Source organism: Tenrec ecaudatus, chromosome 5 (assembly GCF_050624435.1).
Source record: "Tenrec ecaudatus isolate mTenEca1 chromosome 5, mTenEca1.hap1, whole genome shotgun sequence".
Taxonomy (NCBI): domain Eukaryota; kingdom Metazoa; phylum Chordata; class Mammalia; order Afrosoricida; family Tenrecidae; genus Tenrec; species Tenrec ecaudatus.
Genome location: NC_134534.1, coordinates 26,712,030 through 26,738,824, shown reverse-complemented (window position 1 = coordinate 26,738,824; position 26,795 = coordinate 26,712,030). Strand labels below are relative to the sequence as shown.

At 36.8% G+C, this 26,795-nt stretch overlaps 1 protein-coding gene and 1 pseudogene across 3 annotated transcripts in view; one reads left to right on the top strand and one right to left on the bottom strand.

The window, feature by feature from the left end:
- Nucleotides 1-26,795, bottom strand: part of CSMD3 (CUB and Sushi multiple domains 3) — a 1,306,760-nt gene that overhangs the window by 96,979 nt on the left and 1,182,986 nt on the right. For all 3 annotated transcript variants that reach the window (XM_075550585.1, XM_075550586.1, XM_075550587.1), the window contains 6 exons: nucleotides 23,660-23,869; nucleotides 18,986-19,174; nucleotides 17,132-17,309; nucleotides 15,909-16,054; nucleotides 3,893-3,973; nucleotides 3,110-3,223 (listed from right to left, as the gene is read on the bottom strand). In XM_075550585.1, coding sequence (XP_075406700.1) covers nucleotides 3,110-3,223; nucleotides 3,893-3,973; nucleotides 15,909-16,054; nucleotides 17,132-17,309; nucleotides 18,986-19,174; nucleotides 23,660-23,869 — 918 coding nt within the window. The remainder of the gene's footprint in view (nucleotides 1-3,109; nucleotides 3,224-3,892; nucleotides 3,974-15,908; nucleotides 16,055-17,131; nucleotides 17,310-18,985; nucleotides 19,175-23,659; nucleotides 23,870-26,795) is intronic.
- On the top strand, nucleotides 21,843-21,999 carry LOC142449429 (U2 spliceosomal RNA; annotated as a pseudogene).

The window sequence follows — 26,795 nt, the reverse complement described above, 5'->3', positions numbered from 1 at the left end:
CATGTCACATACCTGCTGATGTACATTTGTGTGTCTATTCAAGTTATTTTCTCGAGTACAATCTCCCAAAAGCCTGAGATCCAATCTTCTCCACTAACACATGTAAGTATCTTAATGTGAGTCTTCTATGGCTAAAGGAGAGCTATGTATGCATGAAGGAAAATAGTTATATATGCTTGAATATCAATAGGCACCGCAGAAGTCATCCATAGGATTTTCAAGGCGGTAACCTTTAATGGAGACAATTGTCAGGCCTATCTTCCATGGTTCAGTTGGGTGGTTAGAATCACCAGCTTTTGTTTAGTAGCCAAGTGATTAATCATCGTAGGATGGGGGAGCAGAAACCCCCATCCCTTGCTATTGAGGCAATGCTACCTCATAGCAACCTTATGTGACACAGTAGAATTTCCCCATGGTGTTCCAGGCTATAATCTTGACTGAAGCTGACTGCCACATCTTTCTCAACGAAACAGCTCAAACCTTTGTCTTTCTGTTAGCGATGATCTAGCATTTAACCATTGGATTGTGCTATGTTTTTCTATGACCACCAAATCAAGTCCTCCTGGTGGTCATCCTCTAGAGCAGCCGTTCTCAACCTGTGCGGCAAAACCTCTCTGGGGGTCAAATGACCCTTTCACAGGCGTCGCCCAATTCACCACAGTAGCAAAATGACAGTTATGAAGTAGCAACGAAAATAATTTTATGGTTGGGGGGGTCACCACAATATGAGAAACTGTATTAAAGGGTCGTGGCATCAGGGAGGTTGAGAACCACTGCTCTATAGGGTTTCTGAGATCGTAAATCTCTATGGAAGTAGACAGCCTCCTCTTTCTTCAGTGGACCAGCTGCTGCGTTTAAACTGCTCACTGCAGTTGGGAGGCAAATAGCTAACCCCCACCCCCACCAAGGCTCCTTGTGGTGCTTCAAAACAAGTCAAACTCACTTCCATGGGTCAAATCTGACTCTGCATCCCCACAGGGGAGAGCGAACTTGTCCCTGTGGGTTTCCAAGACTGTAAGTCTTTAGAGGAATAGAGCCTCATCCTTCTCACAAGGAGCTGCTGGTGGTTTACAACTGCTGACCTTGTTTGTGCTTAGCAGTCTGACGCATAACCCACAACTCCCACCTCCAGGCCCCTATTGTAGCCAGGTGCTAAACTGCAGCCTCCAAGACTCCTTAAATAGGAATATATCAGGAACATAAATGATATACTTAAGAATACCCGAATACCTTTAACAGGGTCTAAAATCAGTGATTAACATCAAGGGACATTCAAAACCATAAGTCTAAAAGGATAGTGGAGCGTGTGAACCAAAGCTCCCACTATCCCGAGGCCAGACCCCCGACTGCTCTACTTTGTCCCACAATAGATGGTCCTGAACGGAGGGAGGAGGGAAACCAATGCAGAACAAGACCAAGGGAAAACCACACCTCAGTTAGTTATTCCCCAAACTTCCCTTTCTCTTTGCCACATGGACGTCACTGCTAGAAATGTTTCTATCGTCCTATAAAGACTCCAATTAGGTAGAAAATCAAATCAAATGTTAATTCCTATCTATAACACTTCTAGAACAATAAAAATTTTATTCAAAGCTTATTAAAGCATTTCAGTTTCTGCATAAGAAACAGACTTTTAAATTCTCTAAATTAAAAGCATCTCTAATAAAGGAAATAACCGGAGAACACATGAGGATGAATAACCAAATTCAATGAACTTTTACTCAAATTATTCCTAATCAGATGCTGTGTGTGAGGTACTGTTCTGAGATTGAGAGGACACACACACAATAATTGATTCCCAATCATCACAATTCTCAGACGCCGTTGCAGGTCTTGCTCTTGTAACATAGGGAAACCCCTGCAATCCACTGGCTTCCTCTCCTGTGCTTTTGCATCTCCACCTACAACTTGGGCCACTCCCTAATTTCTTTACCAAACTGTTCCTTTCACTTGTCATTTGAAATTCACGACTCGGGAAGCAACCCTTCCATCAGCTTTCCTTGGATCCAGACAGTTACAATTGATGTGACTCCCTAGGCCCCTGGGTAATCGCCTCCATATACTGTATTGCTGTGAATGATTTGTCTGTCATACCACTTACTGGTGATTATTCCTACACAGTAGGAGCAATTTGCTACTTTAATGTGGGTGGGGTTTGAGGGCTTTGTTAATATTCAGATCATCATAATCACCAAATCTCAAAAATGCTGAATGTATCTAGTGGCTCAGAAATAAACTTTCCAAGTAAAAGCAGTCAACATTGGAATCTTCATCTTAACTGGCCTCTTTTCCATCTTCATTCCCTCCTGTTACATGAAGTCCAATTTAAATATGTAGAATTGGCTGAAGACTGAACTAGAAAAATGAAATTTTAGAATAATCAAAGATGTTTAAAATTGAATCTTAGAAATAGTGGGATGAAAGTATGAGTTGTATGTCTTTCTGTGTTGTCCAGTCAATGCTGACTCATAGCAACCCTTTTGAGCAGAGTGGAATTGTCTCAGAGCGTTTCCTCGGCTAAGCTGTTCATGGGAATAGATCAGAAGGTCTTTGTCTCATAAAGTCACTGGTGGATTTAAAGTGCCAACCTTGTGGTTAGCTGCCTACCTCTTTAAGGCCTGAAATCCCCGGGCTCCTCATGAGCTGTATAGAAACCAAACCCATTGGTTATCAAGTCAGATTCGACTCCTATGGACACTACAGGCAAGAGTAGACGCCTTCTAGAGGATGTGCAAGAAGTAACCCATCACACTGTTCTCCCACAAAGCAGCTGGCAGGGGAGAGACTTTAGGGTTCCTTTGGAGTTGTGTATATGACCGTTGTGGTGCGCTCTCAAACAGGCTCTCAGGCAGGGCCACCCTACTGCACTGACGGGATCTGGTCCAGAGGACCCAAAGCTAGGATCTTCGTGGGAACAGATGGCTGCCCAGAGAGCTGCTGGTTGGTGGGAACCAGCGTCCTCTTTCTGTTACCAGCCCAGTGCTTAGGAAGGGAAACACTTACTTGCCTTAACATTACTTTCAGGTAAATATTTAACATCCAAATGAATTACATTTTTCACAATAAAAATAAAACCCATAGTAGAAATAATAATCATAGGCGACACTACCTTGACAAACTGGTGGTGCCCCATCCATTTGGAGACGTTCCCCCAATCTGCAAGTCAGAATTGCGTTACCCACCAAGGTAAATCCTGGGAGACACTGATATCGAATAATGTCACCTATGAGCGAAATGGAGAAAGGGAGGTTTCAAAGTAAGCAGTGAGCAAGTTCAAACTGAACAGAGAGTTCCATTGTCGCCACATGCACTTTTCCTGTGTAATTGCTATTTTCTTTACAATTCTCAACTTTTAATATAATAATGCTAATATCAAGAATAGTGTTAATTGCATTGCAACATTAAAATATCTTCTTTCTTTTACAGTACTTTCAAACTATGAGACATTATCTGCATTACATTCTATCCTAGTTTTAATAGAGCTTTATTTTATATCACAGTGTGCAAAATCAACCAACCTTTTCCAGGATAGGGAAACGAAGCCTTTTTTGTAAAACTCTCTCTATAATTTATTCACACATAATGTTGAATACATAGAGCTATAAGGTTAGAAACAGTAAAATGATAATTTGGGAAGAAACACTAAAATACACGTAGAGAACGTACTGTTGCACTACTTTCTGATTAAATATCACAGAAAAAAGAAGTAACTCTTCTTGACTGTATTTCCTTTTTCTTCTTTGACTACTCTACATTGTTAAGAATTATAAGATGTTCCTATGAACTCAGAAGAAGAATATCCTACAGCAAAGTTCTACTATTCTTCATTTCTTATTGAGAAAAATCTTTTATCAGTAGCAGGTTTCCTTGAGAGTGATGTAGTGGACTTTACCTATTTCAAATTCATCATCTTCTGTCAGTATTTCAGCATTTGGTACAGGTGGCGGAGGTTGGCACACTCTTAGCTGATAAGCTGTAAAAAAACAAAAGCAAACCCGTGTTATTCATGTCCAGAGCGATTATACACGCTCAGATACATTTTACAATGCAATCTTTTTATTTACTGGAATATAAAGCAATGATGGGATTTATCTAATTTTGATGATTTTATTTGTTTATTTACAATGTTATAATATTGAGAGAAAAATCAGCATTCCTAATATGACAGTCACTCTTCTCCTAGCATCAATGCTTGGCTTCGTAGTCCTCAGTTCTTATCGGCAGTCAAGTTTTCTGCCATGCATGTGATTACACCTCCATTCCTTCTCGGTGTGATCACAAGTCAGAATTATACATTTATATATGATTATTCTTTACTGGCTCAATACCTATCATTTTCATTTCACTTGGGATATATATATATATAGAGAGAGAGAGATGATTTTTCCCAAGCTGGAAGAATAATTATGGATGTGAGAATTCTTCAGATGGAGAAGCAACCTCCAGCAAACATTTGAGTAAAATACCAAGTCACTGAGTTATCCTCATCTAACGAAATCCCTCATTTGTAAGTGGGTAATTGGCGCATAGCTTCCAGGTTACCAGTGACATAGAGTCTAGACAACAGGTTTGCTTGTTTTTTTTCCGAAACTATAGAAGAGTGATAAATCAAGAAAAACGTGCTTCAATTTCTTGCTGTAAATTGTTATTTGTCACTTCAAACATCTTCCTTCTGGTACTTGAACTTGCTTGTAAGGACACTTGCTGAGAGTGAAGTTCATTTGCAAGTATAACTCAGAAGGTTAACACTGGAGAACAGACAAGGCTTGCTGAGAAAGAAGCCCAGGGCTGACAATGATAACCTGGATTTTGAAGAAAAAGTTTGTTGAACATAACATTAAAAATATTGAAAATGATTTTCCTAAGCAGATGCTGTCAAGGGGGTAAAATTATAATTATAAATGTAAGTAGTAATTGCGAGAAACACTAAGGACATGCGAGAAAAGACAGAAAGGGTCACAGGCATTCCGATGAAACTAGTTTTGGGGGAAGGTCATTTTGTCTGAACTTAATGTAAAGCAGAGATCCTAAAAGAATGACAGAGATATCTAGCCAGATGTGTATCACATTACTTTTGAAGGATGGAAAGATATCTTTAATCTTCAGGCTAATCAATAATTTAGTTATTGAGTGAAGAAGCACAATTTTAGCAATGAGCAATCCATGACTCATGGCGTCTGCAGAACATTCTAAAATGAGCTCAGTAAGTCAGGCATAGGTTTACAAGGCAATAGGATGTAAATCAGTGGCTCTCAACCTTCCTAATGCCATGACCCTTTAACACGGTTCCTCATGTTGTGGTGACCCTCTCCCACCATAAAATTATTTTCATTGCTATTTTATCACTGTCATTTTGCTACTGTTATGAATCTGGCGACCCCCATGAAAGGGTTGTTCAACCCCCAAATGGGTCGCAACCCACAGGTTGAGAACTGCTGTTGTAAATGATTATTAAGTAGGAATCTGGTTTCAGAGGAAGGATGTTCTCTTTCTAAGTTCAAATGGATGAGCTAAACACAACAAAATACAAACTTGCTGCCTTTGAGTCAATTCCAACTAGTGGAGACCCCAGGAATTATGGAGGGGAATGGGTCCACCGGTTATCAAGTACACTCAACAAGATCACTGGGCCTTTTGTTGGTAGTATCGCGGGGTTATAACCACCACTATTAGGTACAAACAGACAAACAACAAAAATTGAAACTGAAAAGTAACACTAAAATTACATTTCAGAATGCCTGAATCATTTTTCCAATTCACAGAGCCTGACTTTTAAACAAATTCTGGTTGAAAACTAAGCTACATTTTCTCCCACATAACCACATACTTGAATTGAAGTGTGAATATGGTTTTTCTATATCCAAATTTCCTAAGGATACTATACCAGAATATTATAAAAATAGATGGACTTAGAGAAACGAAATAATATATCTCGTTGTTCTGGAGGCTAGGAGTCTAGATTTCGGCATCCTGTCTGAGTGTGCTCTAGGGGAAACTGCGTCCTTGTCCCTTTCAATTTCTGATACCCTCAGGCATTTCTTGGTGTCCCTTAGATGTAAATCCATTTGAAGGTCTCTTCCCTCTGTTTGTCCATTTGAGCCGCCATCAAGCGGGATTAGGATGTTTCCTACTCTCTTGGGAATGCCTGGTAATAGGGTTTACAGACTGGTTTTTTTCTAAACAAGATAATGTTAAAAAGTACTAGGTCTGGGGATTCAACATAAAATTTTGAGGAGAATCATTCAATCCATAATATATTGCTTTCCATAAATCAGTTTACAATGGTTTACAACAGTTTATTGCTCACATAGTCAACATACACTTCCAAGGGAGACCAACACATTATCTTAATTCTCAACATGCCTTATAGGAGATGTCTGCCATGTTTTAACGAGCCTTTCCCTGGTCAACTCTTTGCTATATAAGGTCTTAATTAAAGACCAGGTTTTTTTTTTTTACCAACTTGCCCAAGTGGCCATGTATTTTTTCAGCTATTGTTTTTTTTTAACGTTAAACCAGAAATGGGTTTCCATTTCATCAACTCTTTATCATATTTATTATAACTTTCAGTTTTTGAATATAAAACATTGTCTCACATTATGAAACAATATTTTGCAATGTATGTGGAACATTATTACTTTTACGAACTGTAATCTTCATGAAATTATAAACTTCTTATAAAAGTAATCAACATAATCCATACTACTTTGAAAAACAGTAAAAATAAATACAGTATATCAAACAAGAAATACATTCTGTTCTCCGTGTTTAACTGTTGATACGTTCCTCGTTAGACAATGTACTATTGTTACTCTACAACTACATTGAGCAACAAAGACAGTGTGCAAATCTTGTCCCTGAAACACTGTGCAGAAATTGTCTCCTAGCCCTTTGGTGTGATTAGTTGTGGAGACCTTATCCTAAAAGAGTTACAATTATTTCATATATTGTAGTTAGCATAGGGCCTATAGATAAACAAAGGTTCCTAGTACTTTTTAAATGTATGGTACTTTGTATAACATTTTTCTCTGTGAAGCGGTACCTTAGAATCTTTGCAAATACACCTGGTTTCACTTCTTTTTCCATGGGCAGTGCAAACTCTACAGGCTCTGGTAGGAAATTTCTTTTTCCCATTGCTTGAAATGAACAGAGGTTCATGCTGCTTCACGAGGTATCTCGTGATCCGTCCATAACAGATGGCACGTGAAGCACGCGTAATCTCGGGATCCATCCGCAATGTGTCAGCTTCACACATGTATTTTATGCTGGCTCCTAAGCCTTGAAATGGGCAACACGACACTAAGCACTCAGTGCTTTACAGTCTTTGGTTGTCCATCCTCGTCTTCCATGTTTTAAGGGTTAATATACCTTATGTGGGACATGTTTGAACTTTGTTTTGCATTTCATACAAGTTCCTATGTCAGTTATTTAATTATTCATTTATTAATATAACTTTATTCAAGGACTACTCTAGTACCAGACACCATGATATATGCTTGAACTATAACGGTGAGCAGAAACAACCTTGCCCTTATTGGTACTAATGGTCTAATGGACAGGTAATATGGTAGAGTGAAATTTCTTAATTCAGCTCTTCTACCCAAGTCTCTGTAACTCCCACCAGATTATGTGGGTGGGAGAGGATTGGTCAGATTCGTTACCACCCCCGAGCTAGTAGAGGAGTGGGCCATCTTAGAAACAGCAGTATAGAAGAGCAAAAATGGAAGGACACGTTCAAGATCTCTGTGAAGTGGTAGGGGCCACTGAGACCGGACATGTCATAGACTGTGGCATGGAGACTAAGAGGAACAGCACCGAGACGAAGGAGCAGCCTCTCCTTATCTGGCCCAAGACTGTGGAACTGGGGGGCAGAGAGATGGAGTGACAGGGGGATTAGCCTCCTGACCCATGGAGACAAAGGCCAAAGGATCATGTGGCTAAGAGACTGAGACCCAGAGGGAGAGACGTGGCTCCCACGTGGGTGAGAGGCGGAGAACCAGAGAGAGAGTTAGCTGCTTGCGGAGAAGTGTTGCATGTCCACAAGAAAACCCTGAAGAAATAGCCACTGTCTGCTGAGAACTTGGAGCCCGCCTGACATTAAATGGACAAGAACATATAACGGGGAACTGCTGAGCATCAATAACTTCACTACAAAGTGAAATTCAAGGTTACCCTGGATCTTTTGGGAACAAAACAAATGCAAAACACCTCTGGAAATCAAGTCTGAACACTGAAAAACAGAAATAATGTTTAAACCTTCCACATGACCAAGGACTTTCCATCTCAAGCAATATGGCTGACTGTCACTTCTTAACAAATATGGGTTAGCTGAGCTTCATTTCTTCCACATCTAAAAACTAATTTCATACAATTGCTACACTTTTGTGATCACATTATAGCCAAAGCAAGACAATTAGCCATCCTCAAAATCATGCAGCACAAGGCCAGATTCTATAAAGAAGCCTCTCTCCAAATAGCCTGTTAGTGAGATACTACAAGATCTCTGTCTTTGTGGTGTACAGTTTCACTAACTACAATGAGATAATTAGTTTTAGCTAATACATTAGTCCTGGATGCCTTTTGCTGGAGGAAATCTATGGCATACAGCTTAAGAAATAAAATATAACAATGGTTATGCACATGCAAGGAAATGCCAAGATAGTACATACTTTTGATGTGAGTTTCCTATGTCAGCTTTTAATCTTTTAAGCAATATTAAATGACATTATTGTGTCCTTAGAAGTTTCACCAACTTGCTTATTTGCCTTTTAATTATTTCCCCATTATTTTACTTAACATATATATCTATATATACTTTAATGGCATGTAGGAAGACATCTTTGTATTATGTCTATATATGCGATGCTCTCTTGGACATCACACACGCAACACTTTCTGAGTTCAATGTGGTATCTATTGTATATATGAAAGAACACCAGGTCTTGAAGGTGTGTGAGGCAAAGGACTCACACAGCTCCAAGCAACGATGACTTATATTTGATATAATAAGTAATTTCACATCTACAGCAGTGTCTTTTAGAATAGGACTTTGAAAAGTTAAATATATTTATTCCCAAATACAGTATTCTTTTCAAAGGTGCCCACAACTTAAAGGATGACCTAAAAGGTAGTTCAGATCTTTCAAAAGTGTACATTTAAAATAATCTGAAAATCTATTTATAATCACTTATTCTCTAACAGAAGATCTCTTATAACAGAAAACAAGAGATAACCTGAGTTATAAAATCTTATATGCCCTTCAAAACATCTTCTGAATGTCAATTGAGATTTTCTAACACTGTAGCAGCTTGGCAAAGTACAGGGTCAATAAAGACAGGAAGATCCTCAATGAGAGGAATTGAGTGAATGGCTGCAACAATAGGCCCAAACATAGCAATGACTGTGAGGATGCCTCAGGGCTGGACAGTTTCACTCTGGTGTATAGAGGGCACCATGAGCCAAGAACTGACCTGACAGGTTCCAACAACAATACGGTGACACTATAAAGAGACTATCAAGAAAATTTACATCTTAAAGTTGTAACCTCTATGTTAAATTAATGCATAGATATTCTTGTTGTATTATAGTCCCCTATGTTCTCTAGCTAACACAAATCAGACTACAATAAGAAAGAACAGTTCTTGGCATAATCACCAGTAAATAAATGAACAAACTCACTGCCATGGAACTGATGCTACTCACAGCTACTCTACAGAACAGGGATGCCCCTGTGAGTTTCTGAGAATGTAACTCTTTTCAGGAGTAGAAAGACGTGTTTTTCTCCCATAGAGTGACTGATATTTTTTTTAAATTCTTCTTATTTTTTTAAATTAAAAGATCATTTGATTGTATCAAGTGTATTTGTATATATGTTGCCATCATTATTTTCTAAACATTTACTTTCTATTGAGCCCTTGGTTTCAGCTCCTCTTTTTTTCCCTCCTTCCCACCACCCCTCCTTCGTGATCCCTTGATAAATTATAAATCAGTGGTTCTCAACCTTCCTAATGCCATGACCATTTAATATAGTTCCTCATGTTGTGGTGAATCGCCAACCATAAAATTATTTCTGTTGCTACTTCATAACTGTAATTTTGTTACTTTTCTAAATCATAACATAAATATCTGATATGCAGGATATATTTTCATTGTTACAAATTCAGTATAACCCCAGCTAAATATAAAAAGACATCAGCATCCAGATTAAGTTCCCATGGTACAGATTTTTTTGCAGTATTTGATGATTTTACAGTACATAATTTTACATTTTCCCAGTAATTATAATTCATGAAGTGCTGTTTTACCTCCAATACTGCTGCTTTCAACACAGTAGCTGCTTTTAACAGAGTAGCTACTTTCAACACAGTAGCTGCTTTCTACACAGTAGCTGCTCATGTGTGACTGGTATACATAAGTACATTATGGCACCAACCCTGTCCCATACAGCTGTATTTGTACGGGGTGTATGTGATGAGGTTGGCGTGATGATGTTATTATGCCGGGTACTCATTTGTGGGTGTACCTACATGTAGGCAAACACCTGGAGATGGATAGAGGAGTGGTGTCTCAGTTCTTAAGAATATCAGAAATATGTGTTTTCCTATGGTCTTAGGTGACCCCTGTTAAAGAGTATTTGGCCCTTAAAGGGGTTGCGACTCAAAGAATGAGAACCGGTGTTATAAATGATTATTTTCCTATCTTATACTGGAATTTTCTCCCTTCCCCCATTATTTTTGTTGTCGATTCCCAGCGGGTGGGTGAGGGTGGTTTTGGTTGCTAAATGTGGATCATTTCAATTGGTTTCCCCTTCCTCCCCTCCTCTCCACACTTTCCCCCTGCCCTCCTGGTATTGCTAGTCCCATTCCTGTTCCCATGTGTCCTGAGCTCTGATTGCTTCTCTGTGCCTGTGCACATGCTCCCAAGCACACAGTGAAAGGCCGTACTGAGGTCATGATAGTGGGGGCTGAGGAAGCATCAAGAAACCACACAATATACTGCTATACTGTGCCCTGGTTGACTCACCCCTTCCTTGTGACCCTCCTGTGAGGGCATGGCTCTCAAAAGATATAGCATCTGGGGTCTTAAAAAGCTTGAAGGTAAACAAGAGGCCATCTAGCAGAGAAGCAACAAGCCCACGGGGCAGAAGCACACCAGCCTGTGTGATCATGAGGTGGCATCAGGACAGAATAACAGGCATCAGGCCCCAAACAAACAAACAAAACCATGCTATTGAGAATGAGGGACTTGGAGCAAAGACCCAAAACCGTCTATGGCTGATGGTTTCAAACCACTCGCCTTGCAGTTAGTAGCCCAAGAACAACCACTGCACCACCAGGGCTGCACACTAACCATAGCACACACTGAAAATCATAAACCAAAGAACACCTTGAATTGTGATGAAGCTATTAAAGTGCCATTGTCAGCTTGTAGGTCATGGGTATAAAAATCACTAAGAAACTAAAAGTATTAGGAAGGTATAATTAAAAAGTATTTTCTTGATAATGAGACTTGCTGAAAAGGAAAATCATTTTTGCTGAATTCAAATAAAGTTTTGTTTCACATCCCTTTAAATATTATCTCTATATAATACTAGCTTAGAAAGTTCTCTGACACTTAAGAATTACTCAATAAATTTTAGCTATTATTATTATTGCTACTCTTGTTTTCATTATTTAAAAGAGGTCGCTCTGGTGGCAGGCAGACCTGTTTTAAATTCTAGTGAGGCCCCTATTTATTAATTCGCAGGCTTTGTGCAGGTTATCTAATTTTTCATTTAGTTCTTTCATTATTAACACGGAGATAATACTACTTACTTTGCAAAGTTATTACAAAAACTATCAATAATACATGAAAAGCAGCTAGCAAAGTGCCAGCATATTAGATGCCAGTAATTTTACAAAGTCACTCTCTGCAAAACAAGAAGCTAACACTGGCTTTGTGCAACTCACTCTCACAGGGTCAGAGCCTTGCCATGTTAGTACTTATGGGTAGCCAAGCCAATCTTGGCCGTTTGGAAGATATCAAGAAAACGAAACTCTTACTTTAGGGAATTACAATTCCAGGAACAGAGAAAGATAAAAACATTTCTTCAGATGAAGAAGAGAGTGCTCTCTCAGGTAAAATGTTTCAACATTTATGCTTGTCCTATATTTTTCATTGCACAGAACTTTCAATTTTCAAAGCTTTTTTATGAATGCCGTTTTTGATCATGAAAGCCTTTATGAAGGTGATGATATATAAAAAGAGATAGATACCATAAAGACAGTATAGATGAAATAAAGTTAAGTTAGAAAAAAGCAAAAAGATTTTATTCCAAACATACTTTCAAATATATTAGTAAACAAAAAAGAACACTGTGATTATAAGAAATAATTCCCCCCCAAATCTGTCATATTTATAAAGTAAATATCCAAATTCCTGAGAAAATTACTTAGGAGTCCTATGGTGACCTATAGCAGAGAGAGCTATTATATCAATAAGAGAATTTTTTTTAAAAAGAGTAGAGAGTTAACCATTACATGCTTAAGTATATAAAATAATCAATCAGCTTCCAACAAGTGTGAAAATAGCAAATTGTGTTCCTTATGAAAGAACACCAAATGTCCATCACCATATGTATTTTAATCATTACAAGAATTCATTTTGGCATGGAACAATCTACTCAATCTTGGCTTCTGAAATAAACCCAATAGTATTTTTAATTCTCTTAATATTGACTTGAAAACAGTCATCTATTTTCCATGAGGGAATGGGCACACATTCACCTATTTTTGAAATAGTCTTGATAAATACACTATTAATACAGCTGAAATAAGCTATTAACCCATTTCAATGCAGTAAATATGACTAAAACATATAAATAACTTTTAATAAATTTTAAAGGGATTAAAAGAAGAAATGCAATCTTGTTCTCGGAAAACTATCCACTCTCATGAAACCAGTATGATAAATAAAACACTGAGCTACATTCTAATCAAGTTCTCAACACTTGGTGAATACCGTCACTATGATTTCCAATTAAGAACCAGAGGAGTTAGAACTTCAGACAAAGACACCTAAAGAATCAAAGATGAATACATGACTGAGATTCATTGGGTTGGGAGGGATGATATGAATTAAAATTTGAAGTCCAGAGAGACAATGAAAGAACCAACTTTATTGGATCGGAGTAGGCATGGTGTGCGTGTGTGTGTGTGTGTGTGTGTGTGTGTGTGTGTAGACTCCATTAACCAGATTATAAAATGGCTATAGATTGAATATAATGTAGATATTGTGCATTTTTGAAATGCCGAGTTAGGATGAAAATTGTGCTTTATGAAAATTACCAGAAAAGGGCTAATGAATCAATATATTATAGTTTTATCATGAACCCTTGATACCTTGTCAAATTTTAAAGTTAATTTAAAGTTTGGGGAAAATTTCTAGGGATGTTGATTCAAATGTTAGGCTTCACTGGGCTCTGGAAAGTGCCTTATTTTCAAATTGAAAGTACAGACATAAAAATAAACATCCTATTAGAAAATGAAAATATTTGATGACATTGAGCATTTTTTTACCAACAATTTAATGTGGCAAAACCTATCATATGCTAACTATAAAGGCTATAGCTGTATGTGTGGTACATCATTTAATGATCTTGGTAATTACACTGCATTGGAGCCCTGGTGGCATTGTGGTTACTCATTAGGCTGTGATGTGCATGGTCAGCAGTTCAAAACCACCATCCGCTCCTTGGGAGAAAGACGGGATTTCTAATCTTGGAAACCCAAACTCCAAGCTCAGTTCCATGCCAAACAGAAGTTAGCCCAACCCGGGCGAGTTTCTTACAGTCTCAGCCACTCCCAGTGGGAGGTCTAACCTGCTCTATAAGGTCACCATGAGACAATAGTGACTTAATGGCAGTGAGATTGTTTGTTTGTTTGTTTGGCTTATAGCTAAGGAAAGTGAAGGGCTACAGGGTAAGTACACTGACCAAAGTCAAATGAAAATCAAAGCTGAACAAACATATGGTCTGGCTTATGCGGATCTGATACAATTTTTATTATACATAATAACCATCTAGATACTAAACTAAGGTGTCTATATACAGCCGTGTACATGTAAATCTATGCTCATTGAGTGTGGACATATATACATTCTGTCACCATGTATTTTCCACCTGAAAATACACTGACATACATTTTTCCTGACATTATTTTCCTTTGAAATGTCTCCTAAGTATTGTAAGAAGGTGACTGCCTCTCTCTGTAAGATTAACATAGATTTTTATAGTACATTGAGGATTACTCCTTTTTAGCTACTTATTTGAACAAGACACAAACATAATGAACATTTAGACAAAGGTTCATGAGGAGAAAAAATATACATAAGACATCTCAGCAACTAATTCAACTTTGATATTAATAATCAATTAATCATGTACTGTTTTCCACATTATGATTATATATCAAACTAATAAAACTATCGTTACAGTATGAGGCCGTATCTACCTGATGCCCTGGTGGGGCAGTGGTTAATGCCTCGCTCCTATGCCTGCATCAGCGAGTGAGCAACGCAACAGGTGATGAATTGTTCAAGAAATACACAATGTTGTTTACTTGTTTACTCCTAATGGTCTACGCTGGAGTGTATATGCACCTCTGGCAGCTGTGAAGCAGTAAGGAATGCAAAACAACTCACCATTGTAATCAAGTCAATTTTGACTCACATTGACCCCCTAGAGGAGAAGACAACTGTTGCTTAGCGTTTCCGAAGGGGTTAGGGTATCTTTCTCCCTAGAAGAGTCTCTGCGTTTTCATCACAACCTTGCAGCCAGCAGTCAGATACTGATAACAATTATTTTTACTAGGATTCTGTATTAATTGTGTCTCATCTGCTGATTTACAAATGTTCAGATCAAGGAAATAAAATATTTTATGGTCAATTCTCAATTTAGGTACCCAATCCTGATGTTCATAATTATATTTCACTTACCATAGTTTTCATGGAATGTAAGCTTTGAGTATGAAAGATTTCGTTACTTTTATGTTAAAAAGATGAAAGCCATTAACCTGTAAATTATAGGATGTATAACATACATGTCCACTTTGAACATTTTTATTATGCTTTGCAAATTTAATTTAGCAGATTATTAATCCTGTGACACATCCTTAGAATTGGTCTGACAATGTATTATGAAGGACAATGAGTTTTTTCTGAAAGTATGGTCACAACAAATTAAATCACACAATCACTAAAATCTAATATTTTCTGATTTGCAATGAAATGGAATATTTTTTTTTGTTAAAGGAAAAAGGGAAAATAGCAGTAGAGTCTGTAAATCCTCTGAATGTCCTTTCCTAAAAGTAATACCACTTGGACCAATTTTACACAAAGTAAAATTAGACTCTTTATAAACCATTTCATGGGAGTGAATACTATGAATGTAAAGATCTGAAATAGTTACTTACAAATCCAAGACTCTAGGATATGGGTTTGAAACACAATTAACATGAATGACTAATCTTATCCAAAGCGCTAAGATATTCGATGCTAATTTTAGAAAGAGGCCCAGAAGTTTGAATAGATTAAACATTTTGTATTAAAAATCTATGGTTGTTTCAAAATTACATGCACTCAAATATGAACAGCTGGCTCTCGTTTATGGGTTTCCATGTACAAAAATGATTATTTTCTAATGGATAATTACTGACTGATTTATTTCCTGTTTCCGCTTGCTCACATTTTAATGTTCCTAAATGCTTAGATGAGGTTATCATTTGCAAGTAAATGTATTTGAAATGCTAAAGTTACAGTGATATCAAATGTCAAAAGTTAATACATTTCAATTAATTGTTAAAATATATTTAAAATTACCAAAACAAATTAAACAAAGCCAAATGAGATTCAAACTTTTCAAGAATACCAACCGTGATAACTAAGCACAAAAAATCCACTTGTTGTGAAATCACTGTGGAATTTGATTAGAATCTGATTGGAGGTGCTGTACACGGATTCCAAAGCTGTATTTCCACTGAACTGACCAATCTGGGGCGAGTTTTGGTCTGGCCCATCCCTGTTGAGAGAGAGGAGAAATATATATATATTTAGAGAGAGAGTTTAATACAAGTTTAATGAAAGAAGTACATTTGAGATGGTAAAGAGGTAGGTGAATAAAGTAAACAATAAGGAAATCATAGTGGTATATATTTTACATCTATTTAGGTGATAACATCTTTTAAAATACAAAGTATAAAAATAGACCTGATTTTGGCACACAGGAAATGGACCGCTATTGGTTTTAATCAATTACATGGTCTCACTTCCTGACCGCACTATTCGGGTGCTCTTTGGTTCCTATTTCACTCAGCTCTTGCGGACCCCAACACAGAGCAGCACTGCCGACCTGGTTTTCTTTACTATAGCCTCGTTTTGTACCAGTAGGGCCCCCTGAGCATAACAGGTATCCTACAATTGTTCTATTAACCACCTGCCAATACTTAATGTAGAGTTTTTATAATACATTTTAAAATAAAGAGATTTCACTCAATAACATTATCATTAATAATTTAATATTATATGAGAAAATTTATGAGAGAAAATTAGTGGCAAAGCCCAATTAGTTAAATATAGGCTCTTACATTTTGATACTTATGCATACAGATCTTTCTTATTTTTAACTTGCACCTCCATTCGTTCTCTTTTTTTTTTCAAATAAATATCCACTCTCCATCTTTTTTTTTACATTTTATTAGGGGCTCATACAACTCATCACAATCCATACATATACATACATCAATTGTATAAAGCACGTCAGTACATTTTTTGCCCCAATCATTTTCAAAGCAGTGCTCTCCACTTAAACCCTTTTTTCCCATTAGTTCTCTTGTTGCATGCTAATTTAAAATCAAACTTTAAGATATTCCATGTTTTTCATTTCACAGTGTTTAGCTACTTTGTGAACAAACAAGCCAAAACATCTTTCTCCCCCTTATTTCACACTGCAAATCACAGATGCTGTCACTCTCAGTTACTCACACCAATTCAAATATCAGATGGCAATTTGTGACGGAGGACTGTGATTATTTTCCTTCCTACCTTGTTCCACGGCTTTATACAGTTAAATCAATCAGTAGCAATGGTCCAAGCTTACCATACAGTAATGAAATCATAGATTGGCTCTGTTTGAAGAACTGTAAAATTGATGTAGATCCCATTCCCAGGAGGTACTCTTACAAGCCAAAAACAGTCTTGAAAATTTGGATATTCATCAGGATATCCCGGTGAGTAAATGGTGCCATTCATCGCAGTGATGTTTCCACCACAAAGAGCTAGGGAAAAGGCACAGATTGAAATGTTCTTTAAATAACAAAACGTACTATAAACAAACACACCATAACCCTTAAGCCATATAAAATCCATCTATGTCTTGAATTTTCACCCTAATTGAAGTGTATAAATCAAAGTTGGCAACCATTGCACAAATTATCATCCTGTACCAAACCTTTTGCCATCAAGTTGATTGCAACTCAAAATCATCACAGAGGGTTTTCAAGACTGCATTCTTTACAAACACACACTTCTACCTCTTTATTCTGCAGAGTTGGTGGTGGGTCTGAATCGACAACCACTGGCTAGCAGTCAAGGGCAGACACTGAAACACCATGGCTCCTAACACAGAGTAGAGTTGACTCAATTAAAGGAGGTTATGGAGTTATTATTAACAATTACTGTACTAATAAATCATAAGAGGTTTCCTCTTCCCCAAAATTCATTAATAAAAGTATACTCAATTTTGAGGGGTCTTATGTATAAGAAGGTCAAGGCTTTTCATCTTTAAAGGCGTTTCCTAGAGGGGAGGCCCTCAAATTCAGAAGCAATACCTTAGTTGCTGCTTTATACCCTTGTGACTATTGAACAAATGCACAACTCTTTCATCCAGACAAGATTCACACACAGGAAAAACCCTGAAATGGTCATTAAAAAAAAATCTAATGATCCAATGAGTAAGGTTAGAACCTATGCCAACAATGATGAGATCAATTAATTACTAAGAAGTTTTAGGGGTTTTGCTCTGCTTTGTTTTTCTGGGGGTGGGCACCCCATGTGAGTTTCTGAGACTCTAACTGTTCACGGAAGTAGAAACATCAGACCTTCTCCCAGGGGGCAGCTTGTGACCATGAGGGCTCAGGGTCCAAGGAGTAGACACCACATCTCTAGACTCCTCAGTAAGTTAAGGAGGGACTGAAAATCCTAAGTATGTAGGCGTCCCAGGCCACCATTCATTTGGCTTTCTCGAGGCTGGAAATGAGAATCAAAGTCTAACAGGCACCAGTGTTGCACCCCTGAGAGGACACTCTTCTGCTTCCTGGGTGTGCCGTGGTTACCCACCGGGCTGTGAGCCACAGGGTTGCAGTTAAAAACCACCAACCGCTCCGCAGGAGAAATAAATTACAGCTTCAGAAACCCCCCGGGGGTCGCTGTGAGTCAGCACTGACTTGATGGCGCTGAGTTTTGAGAGGTTTTTCCCACACCAGAGCGTTTCAGCCTTACTTCCAAGATCTACAGGTAAGTTTGAGGTAGAACCCCATTGATTGACTTAGTGGGGTTTCAACATCAATTCCTTCTGGTGTGGCCTCAACAGAGTCGAAAGTTCCAGTTGTCTATAATACACAGCCTGGGTCTTCAAGAGCTCTATAGAAATTAGCTCAAAAATGCCCAAAGAGGAACATAAGACCAGACATATTCTTCCCTTGGGTTTTACGTAAGTATCAAGTGTTTTCCCCATGAGAGAGTGCTCCTCCCTGGTGACCCACCAACAGAAATATATTCTCCGTCTCCGAGACTTACATTCCCCCTTCCCCCAACTTCACAGTCCCGATTTTTTGTTTTCAGTACTAATTTTGATTCTTTAACTGAAAAATAAAGAGTAACTTTAGGCTACTTCTTGAGAAGGAAGGCAAAAAGGGTGCTAAAATAAAGATTATACAACACAGTTGAGACCTACCTTCACATCTTGGAAGCGGGTGATTCCAGTTACGGCTGACCCCGTGCAGGCAAGTGAGAGCCGAGTGTCCGATGAGCGTGTACCCGGGGAAACACTCGAATGAGATGGTTTGTCCCACAGTGAAATCACTGCCAATCACAAAACCGTTTCTAAATGGACGTGGATCGGGACAGCTTTGTAGCTGGTAAGCTGGGGATAAAAATAATATAGGATATTAAATGAACGGCACTTGCTTTTTCCTTTGAATTTCAGAAAACCGAGTTAAGTATTATTTACAACTTGTTGTGGTGTTACTTATCATTGATTTTAAATAACAATTTAGGTTTCCCATAAATGAAACCAGTGACCACCGAAGAAGAATGTTTGCCTCCAAGTTTTCATTTAACATGTTAGTATAATTCATAAAACACATTTTGTTTCTTTATCTCATTTAGGGAATCAATCTAAAAGTTATGTTCAAATGAAAAGGTAAACTTCCTACTAAAGCTAATTTTAATTAATTCTGATTATTTCCTTACTTAGAATTCTATCATTTTCTGGGTTCACTACATGTGTGTGCAGGCTTATATGTATGTATGTATATGCATACATACACATACATATATATTCTGAGATTTAAAAAATTATCTTAAAATTCAAATATATAAAAAACAAAAAAATTACAATAACCTTCAGAAATCTACAATATTTCTGTTGAGTTTCCCAAAAGAAGGTACGAATAGATAGTGGTGGAAGACAAATTTCCTTCCAGTATAAAAAACTGTCATCAGTTATCAGTAGTTCTGGTATTATTGCATAGTTATGTACTGATATGACTCTTGTTCTAAATCCTGCATAAGACAAAAGTTCTTGTTGCTATTATTTTCCATTTTGTTCCCAAATTTTGGCCCATTTATTTACATGTAAGTGTCTGATGCATATTGTTGGATAACATTTTAATATATGCAGTTTACATGCCCTTAAATTATTAATATTTAGTACTGTATAATTACATAGTTAAAAATAGTAACTTGATAACTAAATTGTAAATGCCAATAACTAGAAACTATCTTTTCTAGCAACGTTAAGATTATGTGTCCCAAAAGGACTAAAACTGTTCTGTGTAATTAAACAATTTACTCTAAATTTTTTTTAGTAGAATTTTATTTCAATCTTTAAAACCAAAGATTTTTAAAATTAATAAGCATGTTCTCTTAAGATATTAAATGATTTTACTCAGAATCTGTCTTTTGTACCTGAGCAGTTTTTCCACCGTTAAATCAAATCCAAAAAATGTAGTTCTATTTTAATACAACTCATTAGATATATTAATTTATCATTAGGATTATTAATTTATAATTAGGATTTTATTAGATGATATTATTAAATAAATCTTTTGACTTTCATTTATTTAAAAATTAATTTAAAACCTAAGAAATGAATTATAGACAAATGTATGATTCTTTGGTAATTTATACAAGGCTTTATGCTTTGTAGTTTAATAAGGAAGTTTATAGGAGAAAAAAAATATTCTGGAGAAATATGCCTATAGTAAAATAATCTGCAAAACAAGATTTAATCTAACAATGTTCCAGGCATAATAATAAATTTGAAACCTAAACCTTGAGTAGAAGAGTATGGTTAATGGCATACTATGAATTTTTCAAACTTCAGAAAGCTTATATACTCTGTTAAATCAATTAAAAATAACATTAATTTTAGAATCTATGTAGATTAACCTTGTTTTTAAGCAATATTATTAATTCAATTGCATAATGCAATGAAAGATAATACTGTTTGAAAAACTCAGTGTAATTCATAATGATGTTTAGTGTTTCTTAATAATTTATGGCTTAAATCATGAATAGTAACATCACTTTTGTAAAGTTAACCAAAATTATAATAATTATGCTGTATCTATTCAAATTACAAATCCTAATTCAAAAACTCATTTATCTTTTACTTAAGATTAGGGTTTACAGAGTAGATCAATTTTCTATTCAATAATTCATATACAATGTGTTTTATCTCCTTGATGGTAATCCCACAATTTAACATCTCTTAATCCTCTCTTTCCTTGTGGTTGCTGTTTTCATTCCTTCTTCTTTCCTCATGATTTTGAAATTTGTCCTTGAGTAAAGTCTGCTTTTTTAAAAAAAAATCACAGAGGGTGGACCCTCTACGCTGTGCTCACTGGTGTCAGTGTTCCCGAGAGGCCAGTCTATCGTTTGCCGGGAGGCTGAACTTGGAGGGAGTCCATTTCCAGACCTAGCAGTGACCAGTCAGAGTGTAGGAGACTCCACCAGTCTCTAGTCAACCATTCAGCCTGGTGTTTTTTATGATTTTGAACTTCATTCCACATTTTGTTCCATTTTTTCAGGACTGCTAATTCTGTACCTACAGGACAGACCTGATTTCTATCTTTTGCAAAGGAGGATGCTATCATGGCCTTAAATTACGTATGCAAGGGTAGTCCAAATAGTACCTATTTTAAATCAATGCAATTGGATGTTTGTAATGGATGTTCTAAATTCACTGAAGTAGTCTTTTGGGTATATTATTTTATTCAGAAAATATTTATTAAGCTCCTACTATTTTATGCACTTAGCATGCATCAGTAAGCAACATCAAATCTCTGCTATCATGGGGCTCACACCCAAGGTGATGTATCCTCAAGATTTAAGATAACTTGATTAAAAGTTATTGTCCATAGAACTATACTGCATGTTTAAAACAATAACTGATAACTTTAAAGTTTAATTTTAGTAGAATTTATATATTTAACATCTGAAACAGTACAGTAATAATAGCTAAAATAAACTGAATGGATAATACCCAATGTTTTGGGGTTAATTCTATTCTATAGTTACACCAAAAAATCGCTTCTCAGCCTTTTGGCTAAGATCAAGTGTAGTTACACCAAAAAAGGTTTCCAAGATTGTGAAAGTTTATGGGAGCAGACAGCTTCATCATTCTCCATGGAACAGAGATGATAGGTTTGAACTGCTGACCTTGTAGTTAGCAACCCAATCTATAACCCACGATGCAGTCAGGGTCCCTTGTTAGATGGGAAAGGCAAAATATAATAAAGGGGAGATCAGTCCAACATCAATAAGGCAGAGGAAGATGCTCAGATGTATACAAGAGTTACAGACATCAGAGGAAATACTTTATTACATACACAGTCCCAACATAGAACAAACAAGAGGCAGTAATAAAACATTCTAAACCATTCTAAACCCCAAACCTTTAGAGAATGAGAAACTGAGTTTGGGGAGTTAGGAAAACAGTCTCAAAACAGTTAAGTCAATTGGCATAACATTGTTTACAAAGACAAACTCTACATCCCATCCTACTGTGATGAATAGGGCTGGGGTGTGAAAGGTAGCAAACAGCCATTTAAGATGCAACTACTGGTCTCCACACATCCAAAGGAAAGAAGAGTGAGGAAAATAAAAGACTCTGGGAAACAACTGGTCCAAGGACTCATGGACCACACGAATTACAGCCTCCACTCTGCGACACAAAAACCTAGAGGATGCCCAGGTAACACCACTGACTCTTTTAATGGACAGTACATGAAAGAAGTGTACAGAACAAAATTAAAAATCATAAAATGAACACAAATGAACTGGTCTTCTAGAAACTGGTAGAAAATTCTGTGACTGTGGCCCTTCAATATCTTTCAACCCTGGAGACAATTCCTCCCTGGGATCACCTTGAAGGCAACAAAAGCCAGACTTATAGACTCCACAATAACGCTGGTAGGGAAAGCCTCCACAAACATGACGCATTTGTCCAGAAACAAGCTCAGAGGCAGGAAGGAGCAGGAAAGAATGAGGAAAAGGGACCCAGGGAGCTGGTGGAAAGGGTGCTGTTATATTGTTACATTGACAGCTCTGTGCCGAACATTCCCAAGACAAATGTCCATAAAGGATTCAATGAGAAATGAATTTGTTCTGTAAACTTCACAATACATAAAAATAAGAATGACATGCATTGTGAAACACACTTCATACACATCTTATATAAAATTCAAAACAATTTGGTAGACACTATTATTAACCCTATAATAGAGCTGAGGAAATGAAGTCAGCGCCACGGCCAATGTTAGCGTAAATATGGAGAATCTCTATGAGCCAGGTTGTATCTAGAGAGAAGCTTTACACTAAAAAGGGATAGAAGTATTGCTCTAGCAATATTACAATATTATAAGATAGGTTTAATATAATATTATTTTAAGTATTTATATTCTCTTAGCAGGAAAACAAAATCAAGGAATACATTATTTTATTACTATAAATTAAAACTAAATTATTTTACATATAACATCTGTTCTAAAAATATCTTTATAATACTCATTTTGATTTAAGAGCAAAAATTGATCTTTGATATCCAGCTTGTCTTGTTTAATTGTCTTGCCGTGTTTAATTTGATTGTGTAGTACCATAAGACTAATTCAATCCTTTATTTCATGATTAGGATTTTCTTATGTCTCAGAAAAGCATCTTTTTCCCTCTACAGTTGTCTACAAGCTATGTTTACAAAAAAGAAAAATATATTCCTAATTTAAGCTAGCTTTGTGAATGTTCCTTTCTCTTTCTAAAAATAGAATGCAAAAATTACAGTTAGTTAACAATTGCTAGTACATGATTAGGGGCTAAATAAGGTTCGACCTTATATTATTCTTCTCACCTTGGTATACAATGTGAAATCCTTGTTTGTTTTGTGAATAGTCACTGTGAAAATACATGCTGGTTTCATGAGTTGTGCTAAATAAGGAAGATGGTATTTGAGGACCACTAAGCCGGCCAATGACAGTACTTGTTTCTGAGGCTCCGCTTCTTACTTCCAAGTAATCGTGTATGGTTTCGGTAGAGAAATTTACAAATTGGAGATGCACCCCTAAAAGAGGAAGAACAAAAATGTTTTCTTTTCAAATAAAAAATACACATACTTATCAATTTGTTTACATACATTTGTGTGTAAGTAAGACATACTCTTATGATCTGGGCCATGGGTTTGGTATGCACCTCATACAGCCAGCTTCGGCCTGTAGCAGACTATGATATAATACAGAATATTGCTCTCAAAGGTCTACTATCTGTTATAAGGGAAAATCATTTTATTATCACAGCACTGAAGCAAAAGAGATACATAAGTGGTTCTGTTGCCCTTTAATGCGAATTATAATTGTATCAATCAGTTTTAAAGGTAAAGCAACATTCAATAATTTATATTATAAAAGGGTCAATTGAAATTCAAGAGATTTGTGTGGATTTAATATATATGAAGGGGTACCCCACAAAAAATGGAATTTTTTTCATCGCTATTTATTTAAATTTTTATATAAGACAACCTTATCCTCTTCAAAGAACACTCTATTACATTGAATACTTTTGTCAAATCTGCAATTCCAGTCTTGGAAACATTTTCAAACTCATCTGTTTGGATGGCTGAAAGCACCTCCCTCATTTTTTCCTTCCATTCCTAGATCACCAAATCACTGTCCCTTTGCATTTGTGGAGACAAAAATAAGTTGCACAGAACAAGGCCAGTTGAGTCAGGTGAATGGTCAAGAGAGGCATGCTGTTTAGTGCTCCAAACTGGCACATTGAGATGATTGAGTGAGCAGATGCGTCATTGTGGTGACAAAAACAGTCCCTCTTCTGCCACAAATCAGGCCTTTTTTTATCACATACTCTTTATCTTTTCATAACCTCTAAATAGAAAACCGCTTAACAGATCTGGTGGGACAAACTCCAAAATCACCAAGAGTCAACATTTGCATCCCTTCAGGAAGTTGATGAACATCCAGGACAAGGTTTGTTTGTCATCAATCGACATGCCACCTTTGTCCAAATGAGAAAACCACTCGTACACTTGAGTTTTTCTCAGAGCGCTGCCCTTGTAAACTGTGTTCAACATCACAACAGTTTCTGTGGCATTTTCCCCCCGATCAAGAAACAACATTTCACAGGTACATGCTGTTCTCTTAAATCGACCATCACAAATACAAGATTTGCGAGAAACTTCTTTAATGAAAAAATTCATCGTGAAGAGAAAATCTTTCCAGGCAACTCCACGGGGTGCACTAACAGAGAGAATTGCTAGATGCTTGCCTAGCAGGGAAAATGCATGCTACAAAAGCTCCGCTCTGTCCAGTGCAACTCTGTTTGGGGCAGGTATCTGTCATATGTAATCTGTTTCCATGAACACATTAAAAGACAGTCATCTACAGAATAACCACTGTACTATGAAATATAATTCAGGGAATATTCATTTATGAGTATACTCTTCTAGTATTTTGCTTGTCTGAAGGAAAAGTTATAAATATTTTGTTGTTTTTGCTATGTACAATTAAGTCTACTTAAACTTACAGAGATGTCATATGACGGAAAAATTTGCCCTATAGGGTATTTTAGGCTGTAATTTTTTTGGAGTAGACAGATCCTCTGTGTTAACCTTTTAGTTAATGGTCAAGCACTTAACCCTTATGCTACCAGGTCTCCTTACACATAGAAAGGTCTAAATCAAACCTAATGATTGTTGTTATACTATAGCATCTTACATATTACCTGGTCATATTACTGTATAGTCTCAAGAACCTTAAAGACAAAGCAATCTGATATGCTATAGTGATTTAGTGATTTCTGAGACTTAAAATAATAAATGCTAAAGCATGTTGATGAATTTACTGATGATGCACTTTTATTAATTTGATATTGCTTAATATCAGTTTCCAAATTATTTATAATTAAATCAGACTTTTTGGGGCTAGGAACTGTTTCATGTCTGACTGATTTCATTGAAATAGTCCTACTGTTGCTATTTAGATTTTGTTAAAGTAAATATCAGGCCCAGTGTATTTGAACAAGTAATTAATCTTTTTTTTTAAATGAGTATATCTCGAAAGCTAAAATAGTATTCTCATAAGATCATTAAACAAATTTTAACAAGACAGTTTAAAAGAAGAACCATTCCAAGCAGAAGGAAAAAGCCCTGGGGTTGCAGTGTTTACAACTGGGTCACTAACATACAGGTTACCTATTCAAAACCACTAGTAGCTCTGAGCTTCTGTAAAGAGTTCCTGTCTCAGAAACTCACTGCGATTGTTATGAGTCACAATGCCTCCAGAACAGTGAACGAGTCCACAACACTTAGAGAATTATAATATTAAGAAATGTCAAATTCTATTATTGTTTAGATTTAATGGAAACAATTCTGCCTCCCAGGAATGATCGACAAGAAACTCATCTTGCGAATCTGGATTCTAGAGCTATTTGTGTATCCGTCTAGTTTAAGGTCTAATGACACATTTTCAGTTACCAGAGAGTATCTCCTGTCACTACCTCTCCTGAAGTTTTCAACTGTGTCATTCTTTCTGAAGTCACTCTGGCTCCACAAGCTAAATTCATTGGAGATGAATGCCTTCCAAAGGATTTTAGAGAATCTATCAATAGTTACCCTGACTCAGATATGACTTCGGTATGATCTATGATTTTTGCACTTATGGAAATGAAAGTGGTTCCTGACCTCTTACAGAATCTGGATCAAAAATATTTTAGTGGCAATCCTCTTAGTAGCACTTCTACTTCCCAGGAGATTGCAACAATTAAACATAAAATCTCATTAAAGGACACCCCTCTGACAGCAGAAATGAATGAGGACAATCTAGCCAATAAAACAGCGAAGAAGACTGCTTCCCAAATCGTTCATAATCACAAAGGGCAATCTCCTTGACATCCTGATGAAGAAGAGGGGATGGCCATGGTTTCAGTTATGGCTAAAAGTTATGTGCCTAATCCTGACTTTCATCAGATTTGGAACT